General features: G+C 40.6%; 2 protein-coding genes across 2 annotated transcripts in view; one reads left to right on the plus strand and one right to left on the minus strand.

The window, feature by feature from the left end:
* Positions 1-6,561: 6,561 nt before the first annotated feature.
* Positions 6,562-23,565, plus strand: part of LOC121385664 (aspartate aminotransferase-like) — a 35,281-nt gene continuing 18,277 nt past the window's right edge. Inside the window, exons 1-2 of the mRNA XM_041516428.1 lie at positions 6,562-6,821; positions 21,775-21,912. Coding sequence (XP_041372362.1) covers positions 6,620-6,821; positions 21,775-21,912 — 340 coding nt within the window. The 5' untranslated portion in view covers positions 6,562-6,619. The remainder of the gene's footprint in view (positions 6,822-21,774; positions 21,913-23,565) is intronic.
* LOC121385665 lies at positions 9,684-11,307 on the minus strand. Its single transcript, XM_041516429.1, has 2 exons — positions 10,781-11,307; positions 9,684-9,819 (listed from the first exon to the last, which is right to left on the minus strand). Exons 1-2 carry the CDS (start codon positions 11,137-11,139, stop codon positions 9,768-9,770), a joined length of 411 nt encoding a protein of 136 aa, XP_041372363.1. The 5' UTR covers positions 11,140-11,307; the 3' UTR covers positions 9,684-9,767.

Genomic DNA, 23,565 nt, shown 5'->3' on the forward strand with positions numbered 1-23,565 from the left:
CACCTCTTGGCAGCGCCCCGTTGCCGGAACTTTGAGGATATCCCCAACACAGACGGCGAATACGAGATGCACCCGGTGACCTTTAAGGATGGGAGGTCGGCTGTGAGTATTACTCATCACCTGGACAACCGCTACAGCCAGGCTCTACTGTTTGCCGAGATGGACAACATATCGATTCATCGCCTGATGAAGAAGGTGTTCCGCAAACAGTATCCTGTGATCACTAGACTGCTAGCGAAGCCGGATATTCACCAGCTGATCCCCCATCTGGACACCAGGGTGTGGCTCTCCTCCCCCTAGTCAACCTTTACCTCCGTGAGTACTAACCTCTTTTATTGGGCTAGTTAGACTTTAAATGTTTTGGAACGCAGTTCAAAATTCTTATGTTATTTTTTTATAAATAGTCTAACGCATTTTATTTTGGCGCCCGTTCAATTGCTCAAAATCACCTTAAAACTTTTCGGCCGAGCAGTCTTAACCTTTTTTGGCTAAAATTTTAGAGTCCAGACATGTATCGGTATGCAGTACTCTTTGTAGACTTAGGTAAAAAACAGGCTTCACCGAGGAATCGAAATTCAGCCAATCAGAACACGGCTCCCACTCGGTGTTACTTCTTGTTTATGAAGTGTCTGCTATTCGGTCCGCGCTTACTAAATGGCTTTTTTCCAAATTCCGCCCACTTCAAACTTACCCCCCCCCCCCCCTGCTCCGGAGTCAGTCACTGGCGAAGTCAGAGGCTAATTCCGTAGTGGGCGTGCCTGAACCTTCGTGGATAGGGGCACGTAAATATAGTTACCCATACCCATACCCATACCGAATGCCTGTTTGCTAATGGATTCTGCCTATCCATACTGTATTTATGGAGAAACACCTTTACCCTGGCTTCTAATCCGTTGCAAAAACATTCATATACCATATTAAGACATGCTAGCATCAAACGATTATTCTTTTGATAGAAGTATAGAATTAATAGATTAAGACAGGTTAACATGAAAAGTTATCATGAATGCATGTTCAGCGGGCTTCTAATCCATTGAAAAAACAATCTATTTTAAGGTAATTAACCGTTACGATTATTCTTTCAAAGTATAGAATTAACAGATTAAGACAGTATGAGATTAAAAGCAATATTTTGAATCTTAATTCCTTTGATGTCAAGCTTTTCGTCAGTGTTTTGTTTTTGGAGAATGTCTTTGCTGAGATTTTTATTTGAAATAAATTACATAATTTTAACTAATATTGCATTTTGTCACTAGGTGTGTTTACCTTTACAACAATTTCAGTGAATGGTGGATCTTTCATTTCAGGCAATATGTCTAGAAATTACCTTGAAAAGTCGGGCAATGTGTATATTGCCTGAAATATTTAGGCAATATACAGATTGCTTGAGTGAATCAGTTACTTTATAGATTGCCTGAAATTTTCAGGCATTCTACAGATTGCCTGGTTTTACACATTGATTGTAACATATATATACATATACATATTAGTAGGACACCCATCATCATCATCCCCCCCCGTTTCCTGCGGACCTGCAACCAATAGAAAATAATTTCCAAAAAAATTTACGGTTGTGGTTTATAATGATTTGGATTTGTGGTGGAATCAGTTTAACAAATATTTTATGTAGATATATTTTACTCAAAGGTGTGAGCATAAATACAAAATCACTGCTGGTCCGTCGTCGGACCGATATAGGCACTAATATCTACCGGCCCAAGATGATCTTTACATTTCATTTCAATTTATTTTCGTGCTTGTATCCAATTCAGGTTCAAGCACGCTGTTCTGGACGCACCTCAGTTATCTGGACTGTCTGTCCAGGACAGTGGGTTAGTTGTTAGTTGTTAGTGAGAGAGAAGAGGATGTAGTGGTCTTACATCTACCCATTGAGTCGTTAAAACTCGCTCTGGGTGGGAGCCGGTACCGGGCTGCGAACCGAGTACCTACCAGCCTTATGTCCGGTAGCTAATAACCACGACACCACCGAGACCCGTCTGGACAGCAATATTTCAAGCAAGCACTTGTGTAATTTTAAACGCATCTAAATGAGAACACACAAAGGCGTAGAATAGAGCAAAGACTTATCTCGTGTGTTATTTGAACCTATGTCACACAACTCCCGTGACCACTTCTAAAGGTGACACCCTGTGTGAGTGACCTTTCAGAGAAACACCCACTAAACAATGACGTATGTAATATTGTTTACTTAAACTTCTTGACGCAAGCTTATACTGCTCAAACAAATTTCTGTCAACGTAATTATTTAGTTTTTAGCAAAGGAAAGGGGGGAGAAAGTTTGTTTGGTTTAACGACACCACTAGAGCACATTCATTTATTAATAATCGGCTATTGGATGTCAAACATAATTTCAACATATAGTCTTAGAAAGGAAACCCGCTACATTTTTTTCCATTAGTAGCAAGGGATCTTTTATATACACCATCACACATACATGATAGCACATGCCACGGCCTTTGATATATACCAGTCGTGTAGGGAGTGAGGGAATGTTTTCTTTAACGACGCACTCACACATTTTATTTATGGTTAAATGGCGTCGGACATAATTATGGTTAAGGACCACACAGATATTGGGAGAAGAATCCGCTGCCGCCAAGCAATAGACTACAATTTTCGATTAGCAGCAAGGGATCTTTTATATGTAGCATACCACAGGCAAGATAGTACATACCACGGCCCTTGTTACACCAGTTGTGGGCCCAGCGACGGCGAATCAGGCGAGTACTATATATACTATTGGACTACGTCCGCCTCCGAAAAGGAAAGAAATATTTGCAAACGATGACTGGTGTTTGAAATATGGTTATTTCGATATTTGGCCAAGAGACGGAGAGACACACACACACACACACACACACATACAGAGAGAGAGAGAGAGTGTGTGTGTGTGTGTGTGTGTGTGTGTGTGTGCAATAAGCGTACGAGACGGGGCAAAACTTCAAATTCGAACAAAAGTTATACAGATATTCGGGCAAAATGTGCTAACCTGAGACCTTTTCAACATGTATTCCACCATTCTACCTTCAAAACTGGTTGTAATCCGTGTAAAAATTAGTAGTGATTCGTTTGCAACCCTAAGTGTTTAATTGGTAGTAATGTTAATATGATTTAAAAAAAAAAAATTCCCAGATGCGGGAATTTTCGTTTAATCCGGGCAAAACTAGCCTGTAAGTTTTGCTCGAATTTAAGGTTTTGCTCCAGCACTAGGGGGGCAGTTGCCCTGCCTCGTCTCGTACGCTTATGGTATTAGGCTATTCACATATGTTAAGCTAAAATGTAAACAAAAGGGTCCATTAGATTCATAGTGGAACTCACGACTGGCATGTCATGTGGTGTATCTATGACCAAGTTTATGTAAATGTCCCGTGATGCTTTATCCGTAGGAGTAGCCTAAGAGGTGTCCTCTCTCTCTCTCTCTCTCTCTCTCTCTCTCTCTCTCTCTCTCTCTCTCTCTCTCTCTCTCTCTCTCTCTCTCTCTCTCACACACACACACTCTTAGACGTATGGGCTCCCATTTTTGTAGGGTATACATGTTTCGTGTGAATTATGAATGCCTTACTTGACCAGTAGAACTAATTTTAATCAGATTGCTAACAACACTGCATAGACTCCAATGTCCAGGTAACATTTCGTCTGTAAATAATAATTTACTGGGAACTGGGAACTCTATTTATGTGCCCATATTGAATAAAGGTTCAGGCACGCCTGCCCCGGATCCAGCATCTTGACATAACCAGTGGGTGGTTCCGGGGCAGGAGGGATATTAATTTAAATATTGACCAATCACACTTCGCCTTTTATAACGTTATTTGGGAGCATACAAATTCTAAAAATATCGGGCGAGTCTATTTTAGTGGCCGCAGTACAGCGAACCATACCAATACGTACGGGATGGGTTATCAGTCTTCAAGTTTACATTACAAATTATTTATTTATTGAAAACCCCCCAACTAAATCAGTCTTCAGTTTTACATTACAAATTATTTATTTTATAAAATAAAACATGTTCTAAGGCATTCGTAATTCACACGAAACATGTCGTATACCCTCAGGATAATTCGGAATGTTTTCAAATTATGTTTAAATCACTGGCATGATTCTGCAAGTAAGGTTTTGATTGATGGACATGAGCTCCAACTGGCTGCTGTTAGATCCACATGTAATAGTGGAGCTAATTTTAATTAGATTAGATATTCCGGCAAAATGTGCTAACATGAGACCTTTTTACCATGTATATCCATCATTCTTCCCTCAAAATTAGTCGTAATCCATGTAAAAATGCATAGTGATTTGTTTGTAACCCTATATAGCTGTTTGGTTGTAATGCAAATATGAATAAATATTGTTATCCGGATTCGGACATTTTCGTTTAATTCAGTCAAAAACCAGTCTGCCCCCCCCCCCCCCCCCCCCCCCCCCATCCCCAACAAAAATGAGAACCCGTACACTTATGCTTAATGCTGAACTGTAGTTTTTGCGGGGTGGGGGGGTCCGTCCGGACCCATCCCCCCCCAGCCTACCCCCAGTGGGGAGGGGGTGGTTGATCCTGCGAACTCGAGCGAGCGCGTCACAACTGATTTACACCCCACCCTTTAATAATTACTGGTTTAAACAACGTTAAATTGTTACCATCCCATAATGTAGTTTACTACTACAACTACTACTACTACTATCACCACTACCACTCCTACTGCTACAGCTACTACTACTACTCCTACTGCTACAGCTACTACTACTACTACTACTACCACTACCACTGCCACTGCTTCAGCCACTACTACTAGGCCTACTACTACTACTACAACTACTACTATTATTACTACAACTACTACAACTACAACTACTACTACTACTACAACTACTGCTACTGTTACTGTTACTGTTACTGCTACTGCTACTGCTACAACTACTACTACAACTACTACTACTGCTACTGCTACTGCTACTACTACAACTACAACTACTACGGCAGGACGTAACTCAGTGATAAAGCGTTTGCCTAATACGCAGTCAGTATAAGATCGATCCCCGTCCACCCCATTGGGTAAAATGAGCTGGCCTGAAACCTTTTCACCGGGTATTTCCATTATTCTACTCAGAATTAAATATTACTATTGGGCTATTTCTCGTTCCAACCAGTACTTCACGACAGATGTATCAAAGGCCGTGGTATGTGCTATCCTGTCTGTGGAATGGTGCATATAAAAGATCCCTTGCTACTAATGAAAAAATGTAGCGGAATTCCTTTCTAAGACTGTAATAATGTTAAAATTGTCACGGCATAGCGTAGCATTTGTAAGAAGTCGACAATCAAAATGGCGGCTGACGATGTAAAATGACCGATTCGGAAACATTATGATCGCTAAAAATATGTACTAACGTCTGAACAGGCTATTGGCTTTATTTAAAATTTTAGTAATCATTAGAGTAGTTAAAATTATCGAAAATTACAGATTCGTTATTTAGTGTACAGTAAATGGTTGTACTTAGGTGGTGGATATATTCTATAACCGTACCCAATTACTAACATGTTCTACTACAAACATATCCTACTATTACTACCACTACTGCTACTACTGCAATCCCACCGTAGCATCAGTTGCTTAGTAACTAAACACAAATACGAAGTGGGCAATACGTAGCGCAGTGGTAAAGCGATTGCTTGATGCACGGTCGGTTTGGGATCGATCTCTGTCAGTGGGTCCACTGATCTATTTTTCGCTCCAGCCAGTACACCACGACTGGTACACCAAAGGCCGTGGTATGTGCTATCCTGTCTGTGGGATGGTGCATATAAAAGATCCCTTGCTGCTAATCAAAAAGAGTAGCCTATGAAGTGGCGACAGCGGGTTTCCTCTATCAATATCTGTGGGGTCCATAACCATATGTCTAAAGCCATATAACCTTAAATAAAATGTGTTGAGTGCATCATTAAATAAAACATTCCCTTCATTTCCAAATACGAAGTACAGGGATGAAAGTGACTTTTCCCAAAAAGGGCTGAAATAATTTTACCAAATTATGGATATGTCTTTGGCCGAGAACGCGCTGGCGTAGACTTGCTGGTTTTTACTCGCATGCTTTTTCAAGTGTGATTTGCCTTTTCCGCCGTATTTCACCCTGTCATTGCACCAAGCACAAACGGCAAAACCAGGTTGACCGATTTTGCGAACCTACTCGCATTCGCAAACAATACCACCATTGCGGCCACAATGGGCGTAGCCATGTTAGATCTAAAGTTGGATCTAAACTCCGGAAATTTTAGGCGGAACGAATGAAAGTTGAAAAGGGGCGGATTTAAAAAACAAAACATTTGGCGCAACAAAAGGCGCCGAAAGGCGGCGAACTTTCATCCCTGGAAGTAGGTAGGCATTACTTTTTTGTAGCGAGTATACCCCAACAGTTCACCTGTATACCCAGTGGCATTGTACTACCAGTGATATACCCAGCGTTCGAGAAACTATCCATTATGTCAGCCTATGGAAAAAACCCAAGGCCATATAGCAGAAACATTCATAATATATAACTATATTATAAATACTATACGCGCAAAGCTCATACATCCATTCACGCTCTCACTAGGTGTGGTTCGAAAATGTCGTCGTTACTTCGTCCCGATCTGTCGGACTATAGCGGCGCTTCCAATTTGGCGTTCAACGAAGAAATCAAACACATGATGGATGAAGGAACCACTATTTACCATTTCGGATTCGGCCAATCGCCGTTTCCTGTGATCGAAGTCGCTGTGGAAGCGCTGAAGAAGAACGCGGGACAAAATGCCTATCTGCCGGTCTCAGGTAAGCCGTAGAACCAGTTGTGTCGTAAGAGGCCCATCGTTTAAGGAGGTGGTGTGTGTGTGTGTGGGGGGGGGGGGGTGGGGGGGGTTCTGAATCTGATTATTTAAATATTAGCTTCACTCAGTGACGTGGGGGGGGGGGGCGGGGATCGTCAGCCCGTAGCTGGGGGGGGGGGGTGTCGGGGGATCGGACGACCCCCCCCCCCCCCCCACAGGATTGAGAGTTCCGCACAAACGTAAAAAAATAAAAAAAATCGGATTTTACATATAAAAGTCCTTGTCGAAATGACCGGGATAACGTAGCCGGGTTTGCTACCCGTCGGACTCCTCAATCACCAAATCGGTTATAGCGGTATGGTTAAATAATAACAATGTATTAATGCTTTAAATAGCACCATCCGACGACTACATACATAGATACATACATACATAAATCATACATGCGTACTTCTATGGGACAGGAGCGCCTTTCTAATTTGGCGCTCCTAACGACGATTCATTATGATTCTAGATGTGAACGAGGTTGCAACATTATTCGCCCAACAGCACCCGAGGAAACTACAACAAGACTGCATTTATACCATTTATACAATGAAATGATATATCTTATGCAAGTTAGGGAGCGGGACGTAGCAAGGACATCTGTCTGAGGTTCCATTTGCTGAAGGTTCGATCCTCCTCAGTGGACACGTTTGATTATTTCCCGTCCCAACCAATGATCCATAACTGATCCATCAAAGGACATCGTGTGTGTTATTCTGTTTGTGGGATGTGGGAAGTGCACATAAATATCCATTGCTGTTATTTGCAAAGAGTAGTCATGTGGAAACAGCGGATTTCATCTGTGACCAAGTGTCGATATAACTGTGCGTTTGCCATCCAATAACCGCTGATTAGCAGTCGGCTTCAATTTTGTTACAATTGTTGCCATGTATTATTTATTATAAATACATTGGTATGACTGAAAACAAACGCTTTTTTTGTCGTGGCTCCGTGACCAGCCATTTTACATGCATACCACAAATTGATGCAACTTGTTAACGTATATTTCGAAATGAAAGTTAAGCTGTATCCTAACAGGACGCGAGCGATTATTTTAGAAATCTTGATTTCAGTTGCTGCAACCGCACGTGTACGGCGCGACAGATTCATGTAGCCGAGCTAGCGACAAAATACTGATAGGAATTGTTTCTATTTTTTGAGGGGCGGGACGTAGCCCAGTGGTAAAGCGCTCGCTTGATGCGTGGTCGGTTTGGGATCGATCCCCGTCGGTGGGCCCATTGGGCTATTTCTCGTTCCAGCCAGTGCACCACGACTGGTATATCAAAGGGCGTGGTATGTGTTATCCTGTCTGTGAGATGGTGCATATAAAAGATCCCTTGCTACTAATGGAAAAAAATGTAGCGGGTAACCTCTCTATGACTGTCAAAATGACCATATGTTTGACATCCAATAGCCGATGACCGGGCGGAGTGAGCCCAAACTTCGCTCTGACTAGCCTGACTTCGCTGTGCCAGTCACCGTAAGGCAAAATCTGTGTCGCTTTTTAAAAATAGTTATCACTTACAATGTACACAGTCACGGATGAATGGTGAAGAACTCGATGAACACCTATTCATACATAATAATTACGTGTGAATGTCTGAGAGTTTGAAGAGAGACTGGCTCCACAAACTCAAGCAACAGGCTCACAGACGGTCTAGCGCAGACAACACCCGTGTCTGGCACTAATAGTAGGCCTAAACGTGCTACTGACTGTTGAAGCGTATTGTCAGGCGAATGTGCTGGTAATTGTACAAGGGTGGGGATCTAGACTATGTTGAGTTAATTTTTTTAGAGAGTTACGGTCATGCTCCACCAGAAAATACATTGAACAAAAATATTCGTTTGGAGCAGCAGACATCGATGTGAAAAAAAAAATGCAGGGAGTAATTAACTAGTTTACGTAGACTGTCATAATAAATAAAATCAACATACAAAAAATATGTCGAAATTATAAAATAATACAGGCAAACATGTCGTAGCGGGTTTTTAATTTACATGCACTCATAATATGCAGTGACCTGTCCTACACACCCAGCGGCCACTTAAACTGGATCCCCAAGTCGCTAAAGTGCCCGTGTTAAGCGGGCAGTGTACATAAATTCTATATTTAAAAAAAGTTTTTATTTTAAACAACAGTGACAAGGTGCAGCAGATAAGCAATTTCCACACCTTCATGGATACTAGTGCCCATTCAGTCTGCCAACTTCACAGTGTATCCATTAAGAAACTGTGACTGTGGAACGCATTTAATTGCCTCTGGGTAATCTAAGCTTGACCGTGGTAGATTAATCTACTAGGACAATACTCTGCTTGGAGTAATTATTAAAGGGGTACTGGAGCGTACAGGGCTTCATATAAAATGGATTAATAGCCTTACAAAGTATAAGGGAAAATTATATATAAATTAAAAAAATATATATTTATATTTAAAAACGAGCTCAACCGTGTACGAAAGTAAAAAACGGAACTCTTCTTTTTGTAACACTACAACAGTCATGCGTGACGTCACAGGTGAAACAGCCATGTGGGGAAAACACGTAATGGCCGCATAATGGAAGCTCTTATCATCGATTAAGTTAATTGTTATTACATCTTTGTTCGCGAGAAATCGCGTTTCTATGAATGGAAAATGGTCCTTTGTGCAGCTGTCAACTGTAGTAATGACTCAAGAAGGGTCAAAGGCATTGGGTATTACTCGATACAGGCGAGAGAGAAAACGTACCAAAGTATATATGGGTACATAATCTTCGGAGAAAGAACTATGTTGTCACAAAACACTCTGTTCTGTTCAATAAAAACAAAACAATAAATGAATGTTGTCTTGTTCATATATTTATTATACCAAATTGAACATCAAAGTGTGCACTTATGACAAATAGTTGCGTAGTACCGTGTGACAACTTCACCAACATAAAAATGCTACACTGAGAAAATCCTGACGATCTCGCCACAGCCTGAAAAAGTGAAATAATAAGAAATGTAAACTTAAAAAATGTTACATTACATGATGAAACAAACCATAAATGTGTACTTTACGTGTATTTATTATAATAAACTGTAAACTTAAACAAGAAAAAACAAAATCGACACGGGGCGAGATCGCCAGGCTCCGTTGGAAAATCCTGGCGATCTCGCCCCGGCTTGCAAGTGAAATCGTCAGAAATGTAAACTACCAATGTATTACATTTTACAACAAGAAAATCAAAACATGACTACTGCACATGTATTTACTTAATGAAGTAAACATAAAACAGCTTGTAACTGAATATTGTTGAGTTATAATGTACTGGCGACTTCGCTAAACAGACATGCAACACGGAAGTAAATATGGCGATCTCACCACAGCGTGTCCCAACACAAAACTAGTAGTATAAGTGGTATAACCCTGTAGTTTTGGCACAAAAACATGCTGATAATGACAGTAGATATATACTATAATATATGTTGTAATATATGTCTTCTAGCAAGTCTAATATGTATGATAACTTCGCCTAACGATGAAAATAAGTCCTGGCGAAGTCGCCCCGGGCGAGATCGACACGGGGCGAGATCGCCAGGCTCCGGTGTTACAAGGTCAATATAGATGTTTCACAATAAATTAGTATATAAAAATGTATGTAAAGCACATATTTAGTCTTTAAGTAATAAAAGATTACATAAATCGACCACATTTTAATAATTTTCAAGGAAATGTACCAAAATTTGAATTTAAAACAAAAATGGGGCTAATTCAGTAATTGCTGTTTGGTTTGACCTAAGAAGAAAGGTAAAAGCGTTTTAAAAATAACATTTTTTTTTTACTATTTTTGTGTGCAAATTTACAAACCAATCGGTTCAGAAATAAATAACTTGTAGTAAATTGTATAGTATGAAAAAGGGCGTTCCCTGTGGTACGGACCATAGTAAGCTACATACCTATTTGGTACTGGTTCTGTGTAGTCATCGCGTCGTATGTCGGCTCTGGCTACGAGGGCTGTCCTGAGCACTTCTGGATACAAACATATAATCGGGAAATCATAATGTTCTAGAATGCACTGCAAGTTGGTGGTTTGCATTTTGTCGCCGATTTGGTCTACTTCTAAACAACAGATACTTTCTTTTACCGTGTCCATTGGTCTGCAGTTGCCACACAAACACCAATCTCGGTTTCCCAATCGCGCAATATTTTCGACATTTTCTTCCAATTCATCGCCTGAAGATAATCCTATGTCGAAGTCCGACTCACTATCATGTTCGGAACGTTCGGGCTCAAACATAAACGGTTGGTAAGCCATTGATCAAAGCGCTAATGTAAACAAATCTATCAAAAAGCACATGGTTTCACATATTGTTTACTGGCTGGCTGTTCACGTGCTACGTCACAGCCAATGCACGCGGCTTTTCGCGTAGTTATTTTATCCATGCGCGTAAAATAGAAACCGTGTTAATATTGTCAATTAATCCTAAACACGTTAACATATTAAACATTTTATTGCATCATTCTTCATTTTAGGCTCCATATTTGTTTAATTTGGCATTAGAGCCAGCCTACACCTTTCCTTTAAATGAAAAGAGAAGACAAACTTGTGAGAGAATGAATTCCAAACGGTTAAATTAGTGCTTTTCAATTACATTTCATTATTTGTAAAGAAGGAATAAATGAATGAATGAATGAATGAATGTTTAACGACACCCCAGCACGAAAAATACATCGGCTATTGGGTGTCAAACTGTGGTAATGCAAATAAATAAAGTGATGATCAACATCAATATAAAAATTCAAGATTTAAACAAAAACAGTGTAAAGAACTGTGCAAAAACACAAATATCACAGAATTTTACGGAAACTGAATTTTACTCAAAACTTCAATTTTGTGCTGTATTGGCCATTCTCAAAGAGAATGTTACAGCACGCGCAGGGGATTTGTAAAGAAGGCGACACGTGGAAAGGTGATTTAAAAAAACAAACAAACTATAGAGCGCATATCCATCAATTAGCAGTACAGACTGGTAAAAAAAACCCAACAAACAACAACAACAAAAAAAACCAGATTGTAAAAGTTGCACCTGTATTAAGATAACTTCTTTTTACGTTTTTTTTTTTTTTTTGAGGGGGGATTAAAAATTCAAGTCTCCCTGTGGTTAAAAACTTCGCCCTCTCTAAAGTTTGAGAGAGAAGTGACTTCGCTCTATGATTCTGACCTCGAGTGAGGCGTGTGTATATATATATATATATATATATATATAATCTGCTGCTATATGTATGTATGTGTGTGTGTGTGTGTGTGTGTGTGTGTGTGTGTGTGTATCATGGTTGAAAATTAACATAAAAACGGTGGTCGCCAGCAGGGCCAGTTGAAGAAAAAATTTACTAGCCCTTGTCAAATTCAACTAGCCCTCCAATTATCACATTCAAATTTAACTGCGCAGCCAAAATGAAAATTAGAATGTTCTTTCTTGAATAATAAGCATGTGCTCCCCGTATATAGTCTGTTTGCTTAAAAAAAAACCCCAATGAATTGGCATGCAACTTCATAATGAATAAAGTTAAAATTCATATAAAAACTTTTTCTTAAGTTTTAATCCCATACCAACTTAAATAACATTGTTTTAAAAAAAGAAGTCCAGCATAAATTAAAATGTTTCTTTGCAAATTACCATTAACTTATACATATTAAATGTCATTTTTAATACAGAGTAGGGGTGAAGACAAAATGCTAGAACAGCCAAGTAATGCACCTTGACTTGCATTGCCTATGAAGTAAAAAAATAATGCAGTACAACAAGAATAACGGTAGAATTAGGTCAGGTCATAGGGTTTAACGTGCACATTCAGAACAAGCTGTTGTAGCGCACGCCTGTCGTGGGCGCAAGTGTTTGTAGAATTGCGCGTGCTGTAGTATATAAACTAGTACGAGGTGGCAGTCCTCTTTATGGAGATGCAAGAGGGATGAAATAACCTTTGTATATAGCAAGAGGGTAAAATCTCCAGTAAAGGATTTTCTCGGGAGTGGCTGTCCTCCTATAGACGAAGCACACACGTGTACGTTTAATATGAATATTGTAAATGCTATAGTAGAAGGTAACTAATAAAACAAATATCGAAAGAAAAATAAATCTGTGGGAAAAAAACAAAAACACCGGGCGACTACTAATTTTCAACCCTAAACTAAATTGCCATGAAAACGTACCTGAACACGTAATTTCACAATTTTTTGAAAATTCTAGATCCGTACTAGCTCAGGGAATGAAAACAAATATTAGAATATATTTTAAATATTTCTGATGTTTGTAGTGAAGATAAAGGGTGTTGAATGGCGCTTGTTTTTTTGTTGGTTTTTGTTTGTTTGTTTGTTTTTTTGAAGTTTGCCTCGACAGTAGTATGGGGGCCTGTATGGCTTCATGACCTACTTTCCCGTGATCACGTGACCTTGGTAGGAGACAATGGGCTTGGTGTAGACAATGGGCTTGGTGTAGACAATAGGCTTGGTATAGACAATGAACTTGGTATAGACAATGGCCTTTGTGTAGGAAACAATGGCCTTTGTCTAGGAGTGTGCAGGTGTCTGACCTGGGTAGGAAACAATGGCCTTTGTGTAGGAAACAATGGCCTTTGTCTAGGAGTGTGCAGGTGTCTGACCTAGGTAGGAAACAATGGCTTTTGTGTAGGAAACAATGGCCTTTGTATAGATTGGTACAGGTGTATGGTCTCGGTAGGAAAACAATGGCCTTTGTGTAGGAAACAATGGTACAATGGCCTTTGTGTAGGAGACAATGGCACAATGGCCTTTGTGTAGGAAACAATGGTCTTTGTGTAGGAGACAATGACCTGGGTACAGGTGTGCGATCATGGTGTATTCAATTCAATGTATTGCATATTACCAAACAAACTGGTGTCAGCAAACAAATAAAAGCAAAGAAACAACAACAATTAATAATAACAATGTGTACAGGCCAGGTGTAAGTCTGACGTTGGTTTTGGCTTCATTGTATAACGTCTACTGTGTTGTTGTATTTTTGTATTCACAGTGGACATAGACGTGAATGTTTTGTCACAGTGTTTTATTCTAGACACCCAAAATAATAGCCGTTAAAAGATTTCTCGTGGGGAAGGACTGTAACTGTTTGCTGACTGTTTGGTTTAAAGTGAGGCTTTCATGTCGCCAGACAAAATGCGTGTGTGATGATTTTCATTCATTTGTATTTCTTTAGCACATTGTCGACGTTTTCTTTGTTGCTGTCATTCAGCCATTCATTCAGCCATTCATCAATTCGCTTTATAATAGAGGAGTACTTTATCAGACCTCTTCATCAGCCCTCATACAAAGGCATTTTATTACGCCTCTCCGAGTGTTTATGAAACCAGGTGAACTGCAAAAGACATACCGACGCGTGCCCGTCTTAAGTAGCAGAATAAATTTGTTATGGTTTGCACACTGACCGTCAAAGTTTGTTTGTGTTTAGCGACATCACTAGAGGACATTGATTTATGAATCATCGGTTATTGGATGAAAAACATAATTTTGACAGTTATAGAGAGGAAACCCGCTACATTTTTTCCATGAGTAGCAAGTGATCTTTTATATACACAATCTCATACCCCTTATGGGGCCAGTATTTCATAATTAAATACAAACTTTTGTGTGTGTGCGTGCGTGTGTGTGTGTGTGTGTGTGTGTGTGTGTGAAACACTACAGCCCATTCCTATGAAGAAAGAATGCGTGACTGCAACTCAACGCTCCAACCTAACCTATGCTCTTTTAACTACATTTTAGACACGAGTATTTCCCAAGACTACAAGCCTTTATAGACAACCAGTGTATTATGTCTGGTATATCAAAGGCCGTGGTATGTGCTGTCCTGTACACACAACTCTTGATACTATAAAGTAGCGGCAGAAATATTAAATCACAAATCTAGTTATAGAGTAGAATACACAAAAAACAAACGCAATGGTTGAGAGAGAGAGAGAGAGAGAGAGAGAGAGAGAGAGAGAGAGAGAGAGAGAGAAAAGAAAGAGAGAGGGAGGGAGAGGAGAGGGAGGGGGGGGAGAGAGAGAGAGAGAGAGGGGGGGGGAGAGAGAGAGAGAGGGGGGGGGGAGAGAGGGAGAGAGAGATGTCACACGTGATTAATCCATTAGTGTAAGTCGGCGACACGCGCGCCGCCATGGGTTTAACAAGTAGTACGTGTTAACCAAAGGGAAATAGCTGCATTTTTAAACAGAAAATTTCTCTAGAGTACTAGCCTTCGTACAGGGCTTTTTAATTACCAAATGGGTAAATACAGTGTTCGATCTAGCATCGATCCCCATCGATGGCCAAATAGTCTATAGCCAACCAGTGCATTATGTCAGGTATATCAAAGGCAGTGGTATGTGCTGTCCTGTACATACAGCTCTTGCTACTATAAAGTAGCGGGGTAGAAATATCCAATCACAAATCTAGTCATAGAGTAAAAAACACAAAAAAACGCAATGGGCTGGTTTTTCATTTTTAATTTCTAAATTACAATCACTATAGACAACTACACATGCAATGGACACACATTGGGTTACATCGAGAGGCCTTAAGGGTGACACGTGAATAATATGAGTGCTCATTTCTGTTCATCTTCGTCGTCCTCATCGTCGGTATCGTCGTCGTCTTGTTCGTCCAAATATTCGCCAATCCATGAACGATACTGATTTAATTTAGAACGAATCTGAGGTCTGAGATCTCTGTCTGGATTCACAAACTGTAGAATTTTTCTCGTGTTGGGGCCTTTGTCAAAGTAATGCATATACGTCAGAAAGCGAGAGTACGTGTCTTTAAATAACTTCCATTGCAATGTCTTCATGTTTCTTTCGATGGCATCTTGGGACATGTTTTTTTCTTCGTAGCGTTTCCTCTTGCTTTCGAAATAGTCACGATTGATGTCGAATTCACGCTCGATCATCAGACGTACGCCTTCGTTTTCCAGATCGGACGACGGCTCTTCATTTCCCTCCTCGCACGTTTTCACGTGTCGCTGCAAGTCACTCCCGTCTTTAAAGACCAGACCGCACGTATCGCAAGACTGCATCCTCTTGACCTTTTTCAGATAGGGCTCTACCTCATCTTCTTCTTCTTCGTCGTCACTTTCGTAGGCGGGTATGCCTGGTAGTTTTCTCTTGAATGCGTTTCTTTGCATGATTTGCTCGTAGAGCTCCTTCTCCGACGGTGGTTGAAACTCTTCTGAGACATTCGCCGTTACGCTCGTGCTTATATACCATCCGGACGGCCCCGTCTCTAAACCATTAGGTCGAAGGCGCCAATGTTCGGGCGTGGTCGGTTTCAAGTCCACCAAGAGATGTCCGTAGGGCCTGTGGGTAGCTTCCTCAAACCGTTGCATGAAATGACCAGTATTTTCCGGATACATCTGCCGTGCCAAGGTTAGGACTTGCTGCTTGTCGATGGGGTTGTTGAACAGTGCCAGGTAATGACAGTTTCTTCTCTGTGTCGGGTCTTTGCTGTTATAGAGGTTCTGGTTGATGGCAATCACAGAGAGGTTTCTGTGATGACTTCCTTCTGTGAACAGGTCGGTGATACGAGAATCTTTTCCAGCTGTAGACATCAGGTCGTCCAACACGATGAGATTTCTGACTCTGGGATCCAAATAATGATCCTTTTCCAAATTCTCGGGTATGCCTTGAACAAATTTCACTCGAGCAACCATTTTGATCGTATCATAGAGAGGTTGCCATCGTTTGTAAAGCCAGATGATGCGCTGAGGAGGCGGCTGGATTTTACCATCCCTTAGCAGTTTGTACAACAAAAATGTCTTTCCACACGACGTGGGTCCCGACACGATCATGGTGAAGGGATGTAGCAATCTTAGGGGATGCTGCTGCTGTGGTGGTGGTGGTGGTGGCGGCTGCTGTGGTGGTGGTGGTGGTGGTGGTGGCTGCTGTGGTGGTGGTGGTGGTGGTGGTGGTGGTGGTGGTGCTGTGGTGGTGGTGGTGGTGGTGGTGGTGGTGGTGGTGGTAGACCTTTAGCATGTTTTTGTTGAAAATGTCTTAACATGGCGTCTCTCCGAGAGAATGTGAAACCACATTCTGAACATGTGCTCTGCATGACGACTCTAAATGAAATGACCATATCTGACCCACATAGTTCCTTTTATAGTTTATTTAGAAATGCTTCTGCAGTTTCGGGGCTTTCCAGCCCGTACCACTTTGTTGTTGTTGTTGTTGTTTCCGTTTCAGATCGGCCTTGGCTTGCTCTACCACCTGTTGTGTTGGGGACACCATGACGACTTTGGGTGTCGGAGGCTTGTTCTGTTCCTCTTTTTCTTTTTTTCATGTAGGGTCATACAGTTCTAGACATCGATCTACACTGTACATCATCTGACTTTTTCCACCACGTTGCACTGGAAAATGAGGTTGAAGTTTACCTTCTGCCTGCAGTTTATAGAAACGGGTCCACTTATCCACGTCGGGTACATATAACTTGTACTGGTCTGACATGTTGCTCCTCTGAAGGTTCTACCTCAAATGACGAGTTTTCCAAAACTATTTTACATATATACCTTATGACGCATAAAGATATGGTACAGGAATGTTTGAATGTGTGTGATACGTATGACCAGTGCCCCTCCTCCCAGGCACAAATCTCATCGTGCGAGCTCCCAAAAAAACATCGTTACCAACATATTACCCTTTACCAGTGTCACTACCATAGGGACACGTCCATAGACACACTCATGGACTCAGGACATAACTAAAAAAAGCTGTGTTGCAGTCACGCGTTCTTTCTCCATAGCAATGGGCTGGGAGTGTTTCACACACACACACACACACACACACACACACACGCACGCACACGCACGCACGCACACACACACACAAAAGTTTGTATTTAATTATGAAATACTGGCCCCATAAGGGGTATGAGATTGTGTATATAAAAGATCACTTGCTACTCATGGAAAAAATGTAGCGGGTTTCATCTCTAAAACTGTCAAAATTATGTTTTTCATCCAATAACCGATGATTCATAAATCAATGTCCTCTAGTGATGTCGCTAAACACAAACAAACTTTGACGGTCAGTGTGCAAACCATAACAAATTTATTCTGCTACTTAAGACGGGCACGCGTCGGTATGTCTTTTGCAGTTCACCTGGTTTCATAAACACTCGGAGAGGCGTAATAAAATGCCTTTGTATGAGGGCTGATGAAGAGGTCTGATAAAGTACTCCTCTATTATAAAGCGAATTGATGAATGGCTGAATGAATGGCTGAATGACGGCAACAAAGAAAACGTCGACAATGTGCTAAAGAAATACAAATGAATGAAAATCACACACACGCATTTTGTCTGGCGACATGAAAGCCTCACTTTAAACCAACCAAACAGTCAGCAAACAGTTACAGTCCTTCCCCACGAGAAATCTTTTAACGGCTATTATTTTGGGTGTCTAGAATAAAACACTGTGACAAAACATTCACGTCTATGTCCACTGTGAATACAAAAATACAACAACACAGTAGACGTTATACAATGAAGCCAAAGCCAACGTCAGACTTACACCTGGCCTGTACATATTGTTATTATTAATTGTTGTTGTTTCTTTGCTTTTATTTGTTTGCTGACACCAGTTTGTTTGGTAATATGCAATACATTGAATTGAATACACCATGATCGCACACCTGTACCCAGGTCATTGTCTCCTACACAAAGACCATTGTTTCCTACACAAAGGCCATTGTGCCATTGTCTCCTACACAAAGGCCATTGTACCATTGTTTCCTACACAAAGGCCATTGTTTTCCTACCGAGACCATACACCTGTACCAATCTATACAAAGGCCATTGTTTCCTACACAAAAGCCATTGTTTCCTACCTAGGTCAGACACCTGCACACTCCTAGACAAAGGCCATTGTTTCCTACACAAAGGCCATTGTTTCCTACCCAGGTCAGACACCTGCACACTCCTAGACAAAGGCCATTGTTTCCTACACAAAGGCCATTGTCTATACCAAGTTAATTGTCTATACCAAGCCTATTGTCTACACCAAGCCCATTGTCTCCTACCAAGGTCACGTGATCACGGGAAAGTAGGTCATGAAGCCATACAGGCCCCCATACTACTCTCGACTGGGATCCTACCAGCCTGTAGACCGATGGCCTACCACAACGCCACCGAGGCCGGTCGACTGGTACATTAAAGGCCGCAGTATGTGCTATCCTGTCTGTGGGATGGTGCATATAAAAGATCCCTTGCTGCTAATCGAAAAGAGTAGCCCATGAAGTGGCGACAGCGGTTTTCCTCTCTCTCAATATCTGTGTGGTCCTTAACCATATGTCTGACGCCATATAACCGTAAATAAAATGTGTTGAGTGCGTCGTTAAATAAACCATTCCCGTCCTTTCTTATACATGTAGGTATCATTATTATTATCATCATTACAACTATTATTATAGGTCTTATGTAACCGGCCTCGGTGGCGTCGTGGCAGTTCATCGGTCTACAGGCTGGTAGGTACTGGGTTCGGATCCCAGTCGAGGCATGGGATTTTTAATCCAAATACCGACTCCAAACCCTGAGTGAGTGCTCCACAAGGCTCAATGGGTAGGTGTAAACCACTTGCACCGATCAGTGATCCATAACTGGTTCAACAAAGGCCATGGTTTGTGCTATCCTGCCTGTGGGAAGCGCAAATAAAAGATCCCTTGCTGCTAATCGGAAAGAGTAGCCCATGTAGTGGCGACAGCGGGTTTCCTCTCCAAATCTGTATGGTCCATATAACCGTAAATAAAATGTGTTGAGTGCGTCGTTAAATAAAACACTTCTTCTTTCTTTGTATGAAATAAATGATTTTGAACTGTGAACTTTGTTTCCACACCAGGGGCGAGACGTAGCCCAGTGATAAAGTGCTCGCTCGATGCGCTGTCGGTCTGAGATCGATCCCCGTCGGTGGGCCGTTTCTCGTGTCAGCTAGTGCACCAGGACTGGCATATCAACGGCCGTGGTGCGTTTTCAATGATGTTCAGTATATATACATATACATACATACATACATACATACATACATACATACATATATATATATATATATAGATATTGGGTATTGGGTATATATATATATATATATATATATATATATATATATATATATATATATATATACTGAACAAAAAAAGAAACTTCCGATTTGTACATATAGTATTTGTTGTGTTAAAGAATTCACTGTGTAATGAAATTATATAGGTAGTATTAGCCTTGAGCTGTATTATCAGGATTCATGAATTTTATCGATTATTTTTGCACTGTTAATCGTCGACAACGTGAAATTCAATTTGCTCGTGAATGCATGGTTCGACATGTCCCGTGTAATATTCGGTCAATTTGTTTTACTTGTCTTACTGACATTGTTGTCAAGTGAACGAAAACGCTTCAAAATTTGTAAAAAAATTAACGTTTTTTACATTGTAGCATTTTTAGTATGCCAAGAATACCCAATAATTTACGCGAACGGGCGATTGGCATTCTTGATGCTGGCATGTCGACAGAAGACGTTGCAAGGCATGTTGGGAGTTCTAGTCGAGCGATACGAAATCTTCGCGTACGATTTCGAATGACAGGAAGCACCAACGACTTGCCACGTCGTGGACGTCCGCGTGTTACAACGCGTGGTCAAGACCGCTATATCATGAACACGCATTTGCGCAATCGATTCCAAACTGCCACTGCTACTGCTGCTAACACACCTGGGCTTCATAATAATCGAATCAGTGGGCAAACTGTTCGTAATCGTCTGCGGGAGAACGATTTACATGCACGACGTCCTTATGTCGGATGCGTTTTAACGCAACGTCATTGTCTAAATCGTCTTAATTGGGCACGTGTACACACTCGTTGGATACGGCGACGCTGGAATACCGTTCTTTTTTCGGATGAATCCAGATTTTCTTTACAACGTGGTGATGGCAGGGTGCGTGTCTACCGTAGGAGAAATGAACGCTATGCTGACTGTTGTTTTCTTGAACGAGATCGTTTCGGGGGTGGGGGTTGTGTCATGGTCTGGGCAGCCATTGCCCATGGTTATCGTTCACCACTAGTTCACCACTAGTCGTCACCACTAGTCGTCATTGATGGCAATTTAAATGCTCAACGTTACCGCGATGACATTCTCGCTCATCACGTCATTCCTCTGTTCCATAACAACGCCAACTCGATTTTTCAGCATGATAATACCACCTCTCATACAGCTAGAGACACTGTAGACACCGCTAAAAGTCCTGATCTCAACCCCATCGAGCATGTCTGGGATAGTCTGGACAGACGATTGAGGCGTCGTTCCAACCCACCCGCTAACGTCAACGAACTTCGTCAAGCGCTCATTCAGGAATGGAACAATATTCCACAGGCAGAAATCATCACTTTAGTCAATTCTATGCGCCTGTGATGCACTGCAGTGGTCAATTCAAGAGGTGGTCATACCCGTTATTAAGTGGGTGGGTTTTTTTTTAACCCCTACCACACTTGGTCAAAATTTCTCCCAGTTTCTGTTAACCTATGGCCATGATTTTTGCACCAAACGCTGCATCATGGAACACTCTTTAAACGCATATATAACAATTATTCCCCCGGTTTGTTTTCATCAAGTTATGTTCAAGCAAAGTTAGCGGAAGTTTCTTATTTTGTTCAGTATATATATATGTATCTATGTGTGTGTGTGTGTGTGTGTGTGTGCGTGCGTGTGTGTATAAATATATATAAACAATCGCTACTGGATTAAGAAATGGGGGGGGGGGCACATGCCCCCTTGCCCACCCATCCCGCTTCATAGGTCAGTGTATAACTTATAATAATGTAAACATTATCAAATGTTTGACATCCAATAGCCGATAATTAATGAATCAATGTGCTCTAGTGTTGTCGTTAAACTTTGTTACTTCACCTGTAGGTATTCCTGCGCTGCGGAACGAAATCTGCAGCTTCCATGCCCGGTACGATGGCCTACTTAACCTTGACCCCGACAACGTCCTCGTCGGTCCCGGCAGCAAAGAACTCATATTCCTACTCCTGAACGTGTTCAACGGAAGTAAGTCATGTCATGTCATAAGGGTTTTACGTGCACATTCAGAGCAAGCTGTTGTAGCGCACGCCTCACAAGTTTATATATCAGGCGCGGATCCACGACTTTTGAAGAGGGTATCTATGTGGGTGTGGGGGTCTACAAACAACTACTTAAATGGAAGTTGTAGGCCTATAATAGTGGTGAATACACTTTAAAATAAGTTGGAAATTTCTAAAATTATTTTTCATCATTAGTAGGGAATCTAGACCTCTTCACCAACCCTTGATCTGCGCCTGTATATCCAATCTAAAGGTACTATATAGCTGAAGGGACATTCCTGAGTTTTCTGCATTGTAAGATGTTTCCGACTGATAAAATATTTCTACGATTAAACTTTCATATCCAATGTGTTTCTGGTCGTCTTAATATTTGTAGGAAGCCCAAACTGGATTTTGTCTTCAATTTTTTCAGAAAATAAAATGAAATTTAACCTAGTAAAAATATAACAACGATCAGAAACACGTTTAATATACAGCCACTAATATTTTATGCAGAATTTTTTTTTTTTTTTTTTTTAATTATGCAATTACAATCGTTAAAAAGTCTCTGTTAGTCAATGACATGTTAAAAATTGCAGCAAACTGAGGAATATCCCTTCAATAGTAGAGTCGACTTTAAATATGTGTACGTATTCTTCCACAACTAATGCTCACTGCAAACATTTTAAACAGCTAGCGTCAGCTAAAACTGAAGAAGAAGAAGAAAAAAAACCCCAACTTATTTATATATACGTAGCCGTAATTCAGTTTTATGTAATATTAAACACAAGTGGAATCTGCTGACAATGTAGCTTGTTGAATAAAGTACCTTTAGAGACAGGTTTAATGTGTATATTTTAAGGCAGTATTTTGTTGGGTAATTTAGCAGATCAACTGCCGAGCGATCATATAGAGTTAAATCAGGGCATCAGACTGAAAACGGAACATTTTTGTTGGTGAAAACGGAATTGATTTGTAGCGGCATTTCAATATATATTGTTTAAAATGGCATTTTCTTCCCCTATATTATATTCTTTTTTCTTTTTGTTTTTTTCTTTCTTTCTTTCTTTCTTTTGTTTATTTGTTTGTTTGTTTGTTCTTCTTTTTAAGATAACAGTTCAAATGTCGAAATACTAATATTCAGTTTGTAGCCATTATTATAACTCACTGGTTTACAATTCAATTAAAGGGACTATTCAGTTTGAAGCCATTGATATAAAATCCACTAACCATGGGATCAGTGATTTTTTAAAATTTACTAGCCACGATTAAAAATTCACTAGCCCTACTTTACTTTAAGTTAATTTAACTCAGACCTTGCCTTTTAAGTTGCGCGGGTGCGATCACGCTCGTACAGCGCACGTAATTTCAATCTGACGAGTGTGAAAAAATAACGCTCGTTAGACTTAAACTGCGCGCGTAAAATAATTTTGAATATTGATTGCCACTATTTACCTTATGTAGCTGATAGAAAGATCCGGTTAATAATACCAGAATTTTTTTTTTACAAGAACGGTAGCGTCCATGCAAGATTTTAATATATGACTGGTACTTTGCTTTGCAAATCGGAAAACACAGGTTTAATAGACATATTCGAAGACGTACCAATCCGATCAAAACTTCTTTGCCTATTTAATTT

This window comes from Gigantopelta aegis, chromosome 11, assembly GCF_016097555.1.
Source record: "Gigantopelta aegis isolate Gae_Host chromosome 11, Gae_host_genome, whole genome shotgun sequence".
Taxonomy (NCBI): Eukaryota; Metazoa; Mollusca; class Gastropoda; order Neomphalida; family Peltospiridae; genus Gigantopelta; species Gigantopelta aegis.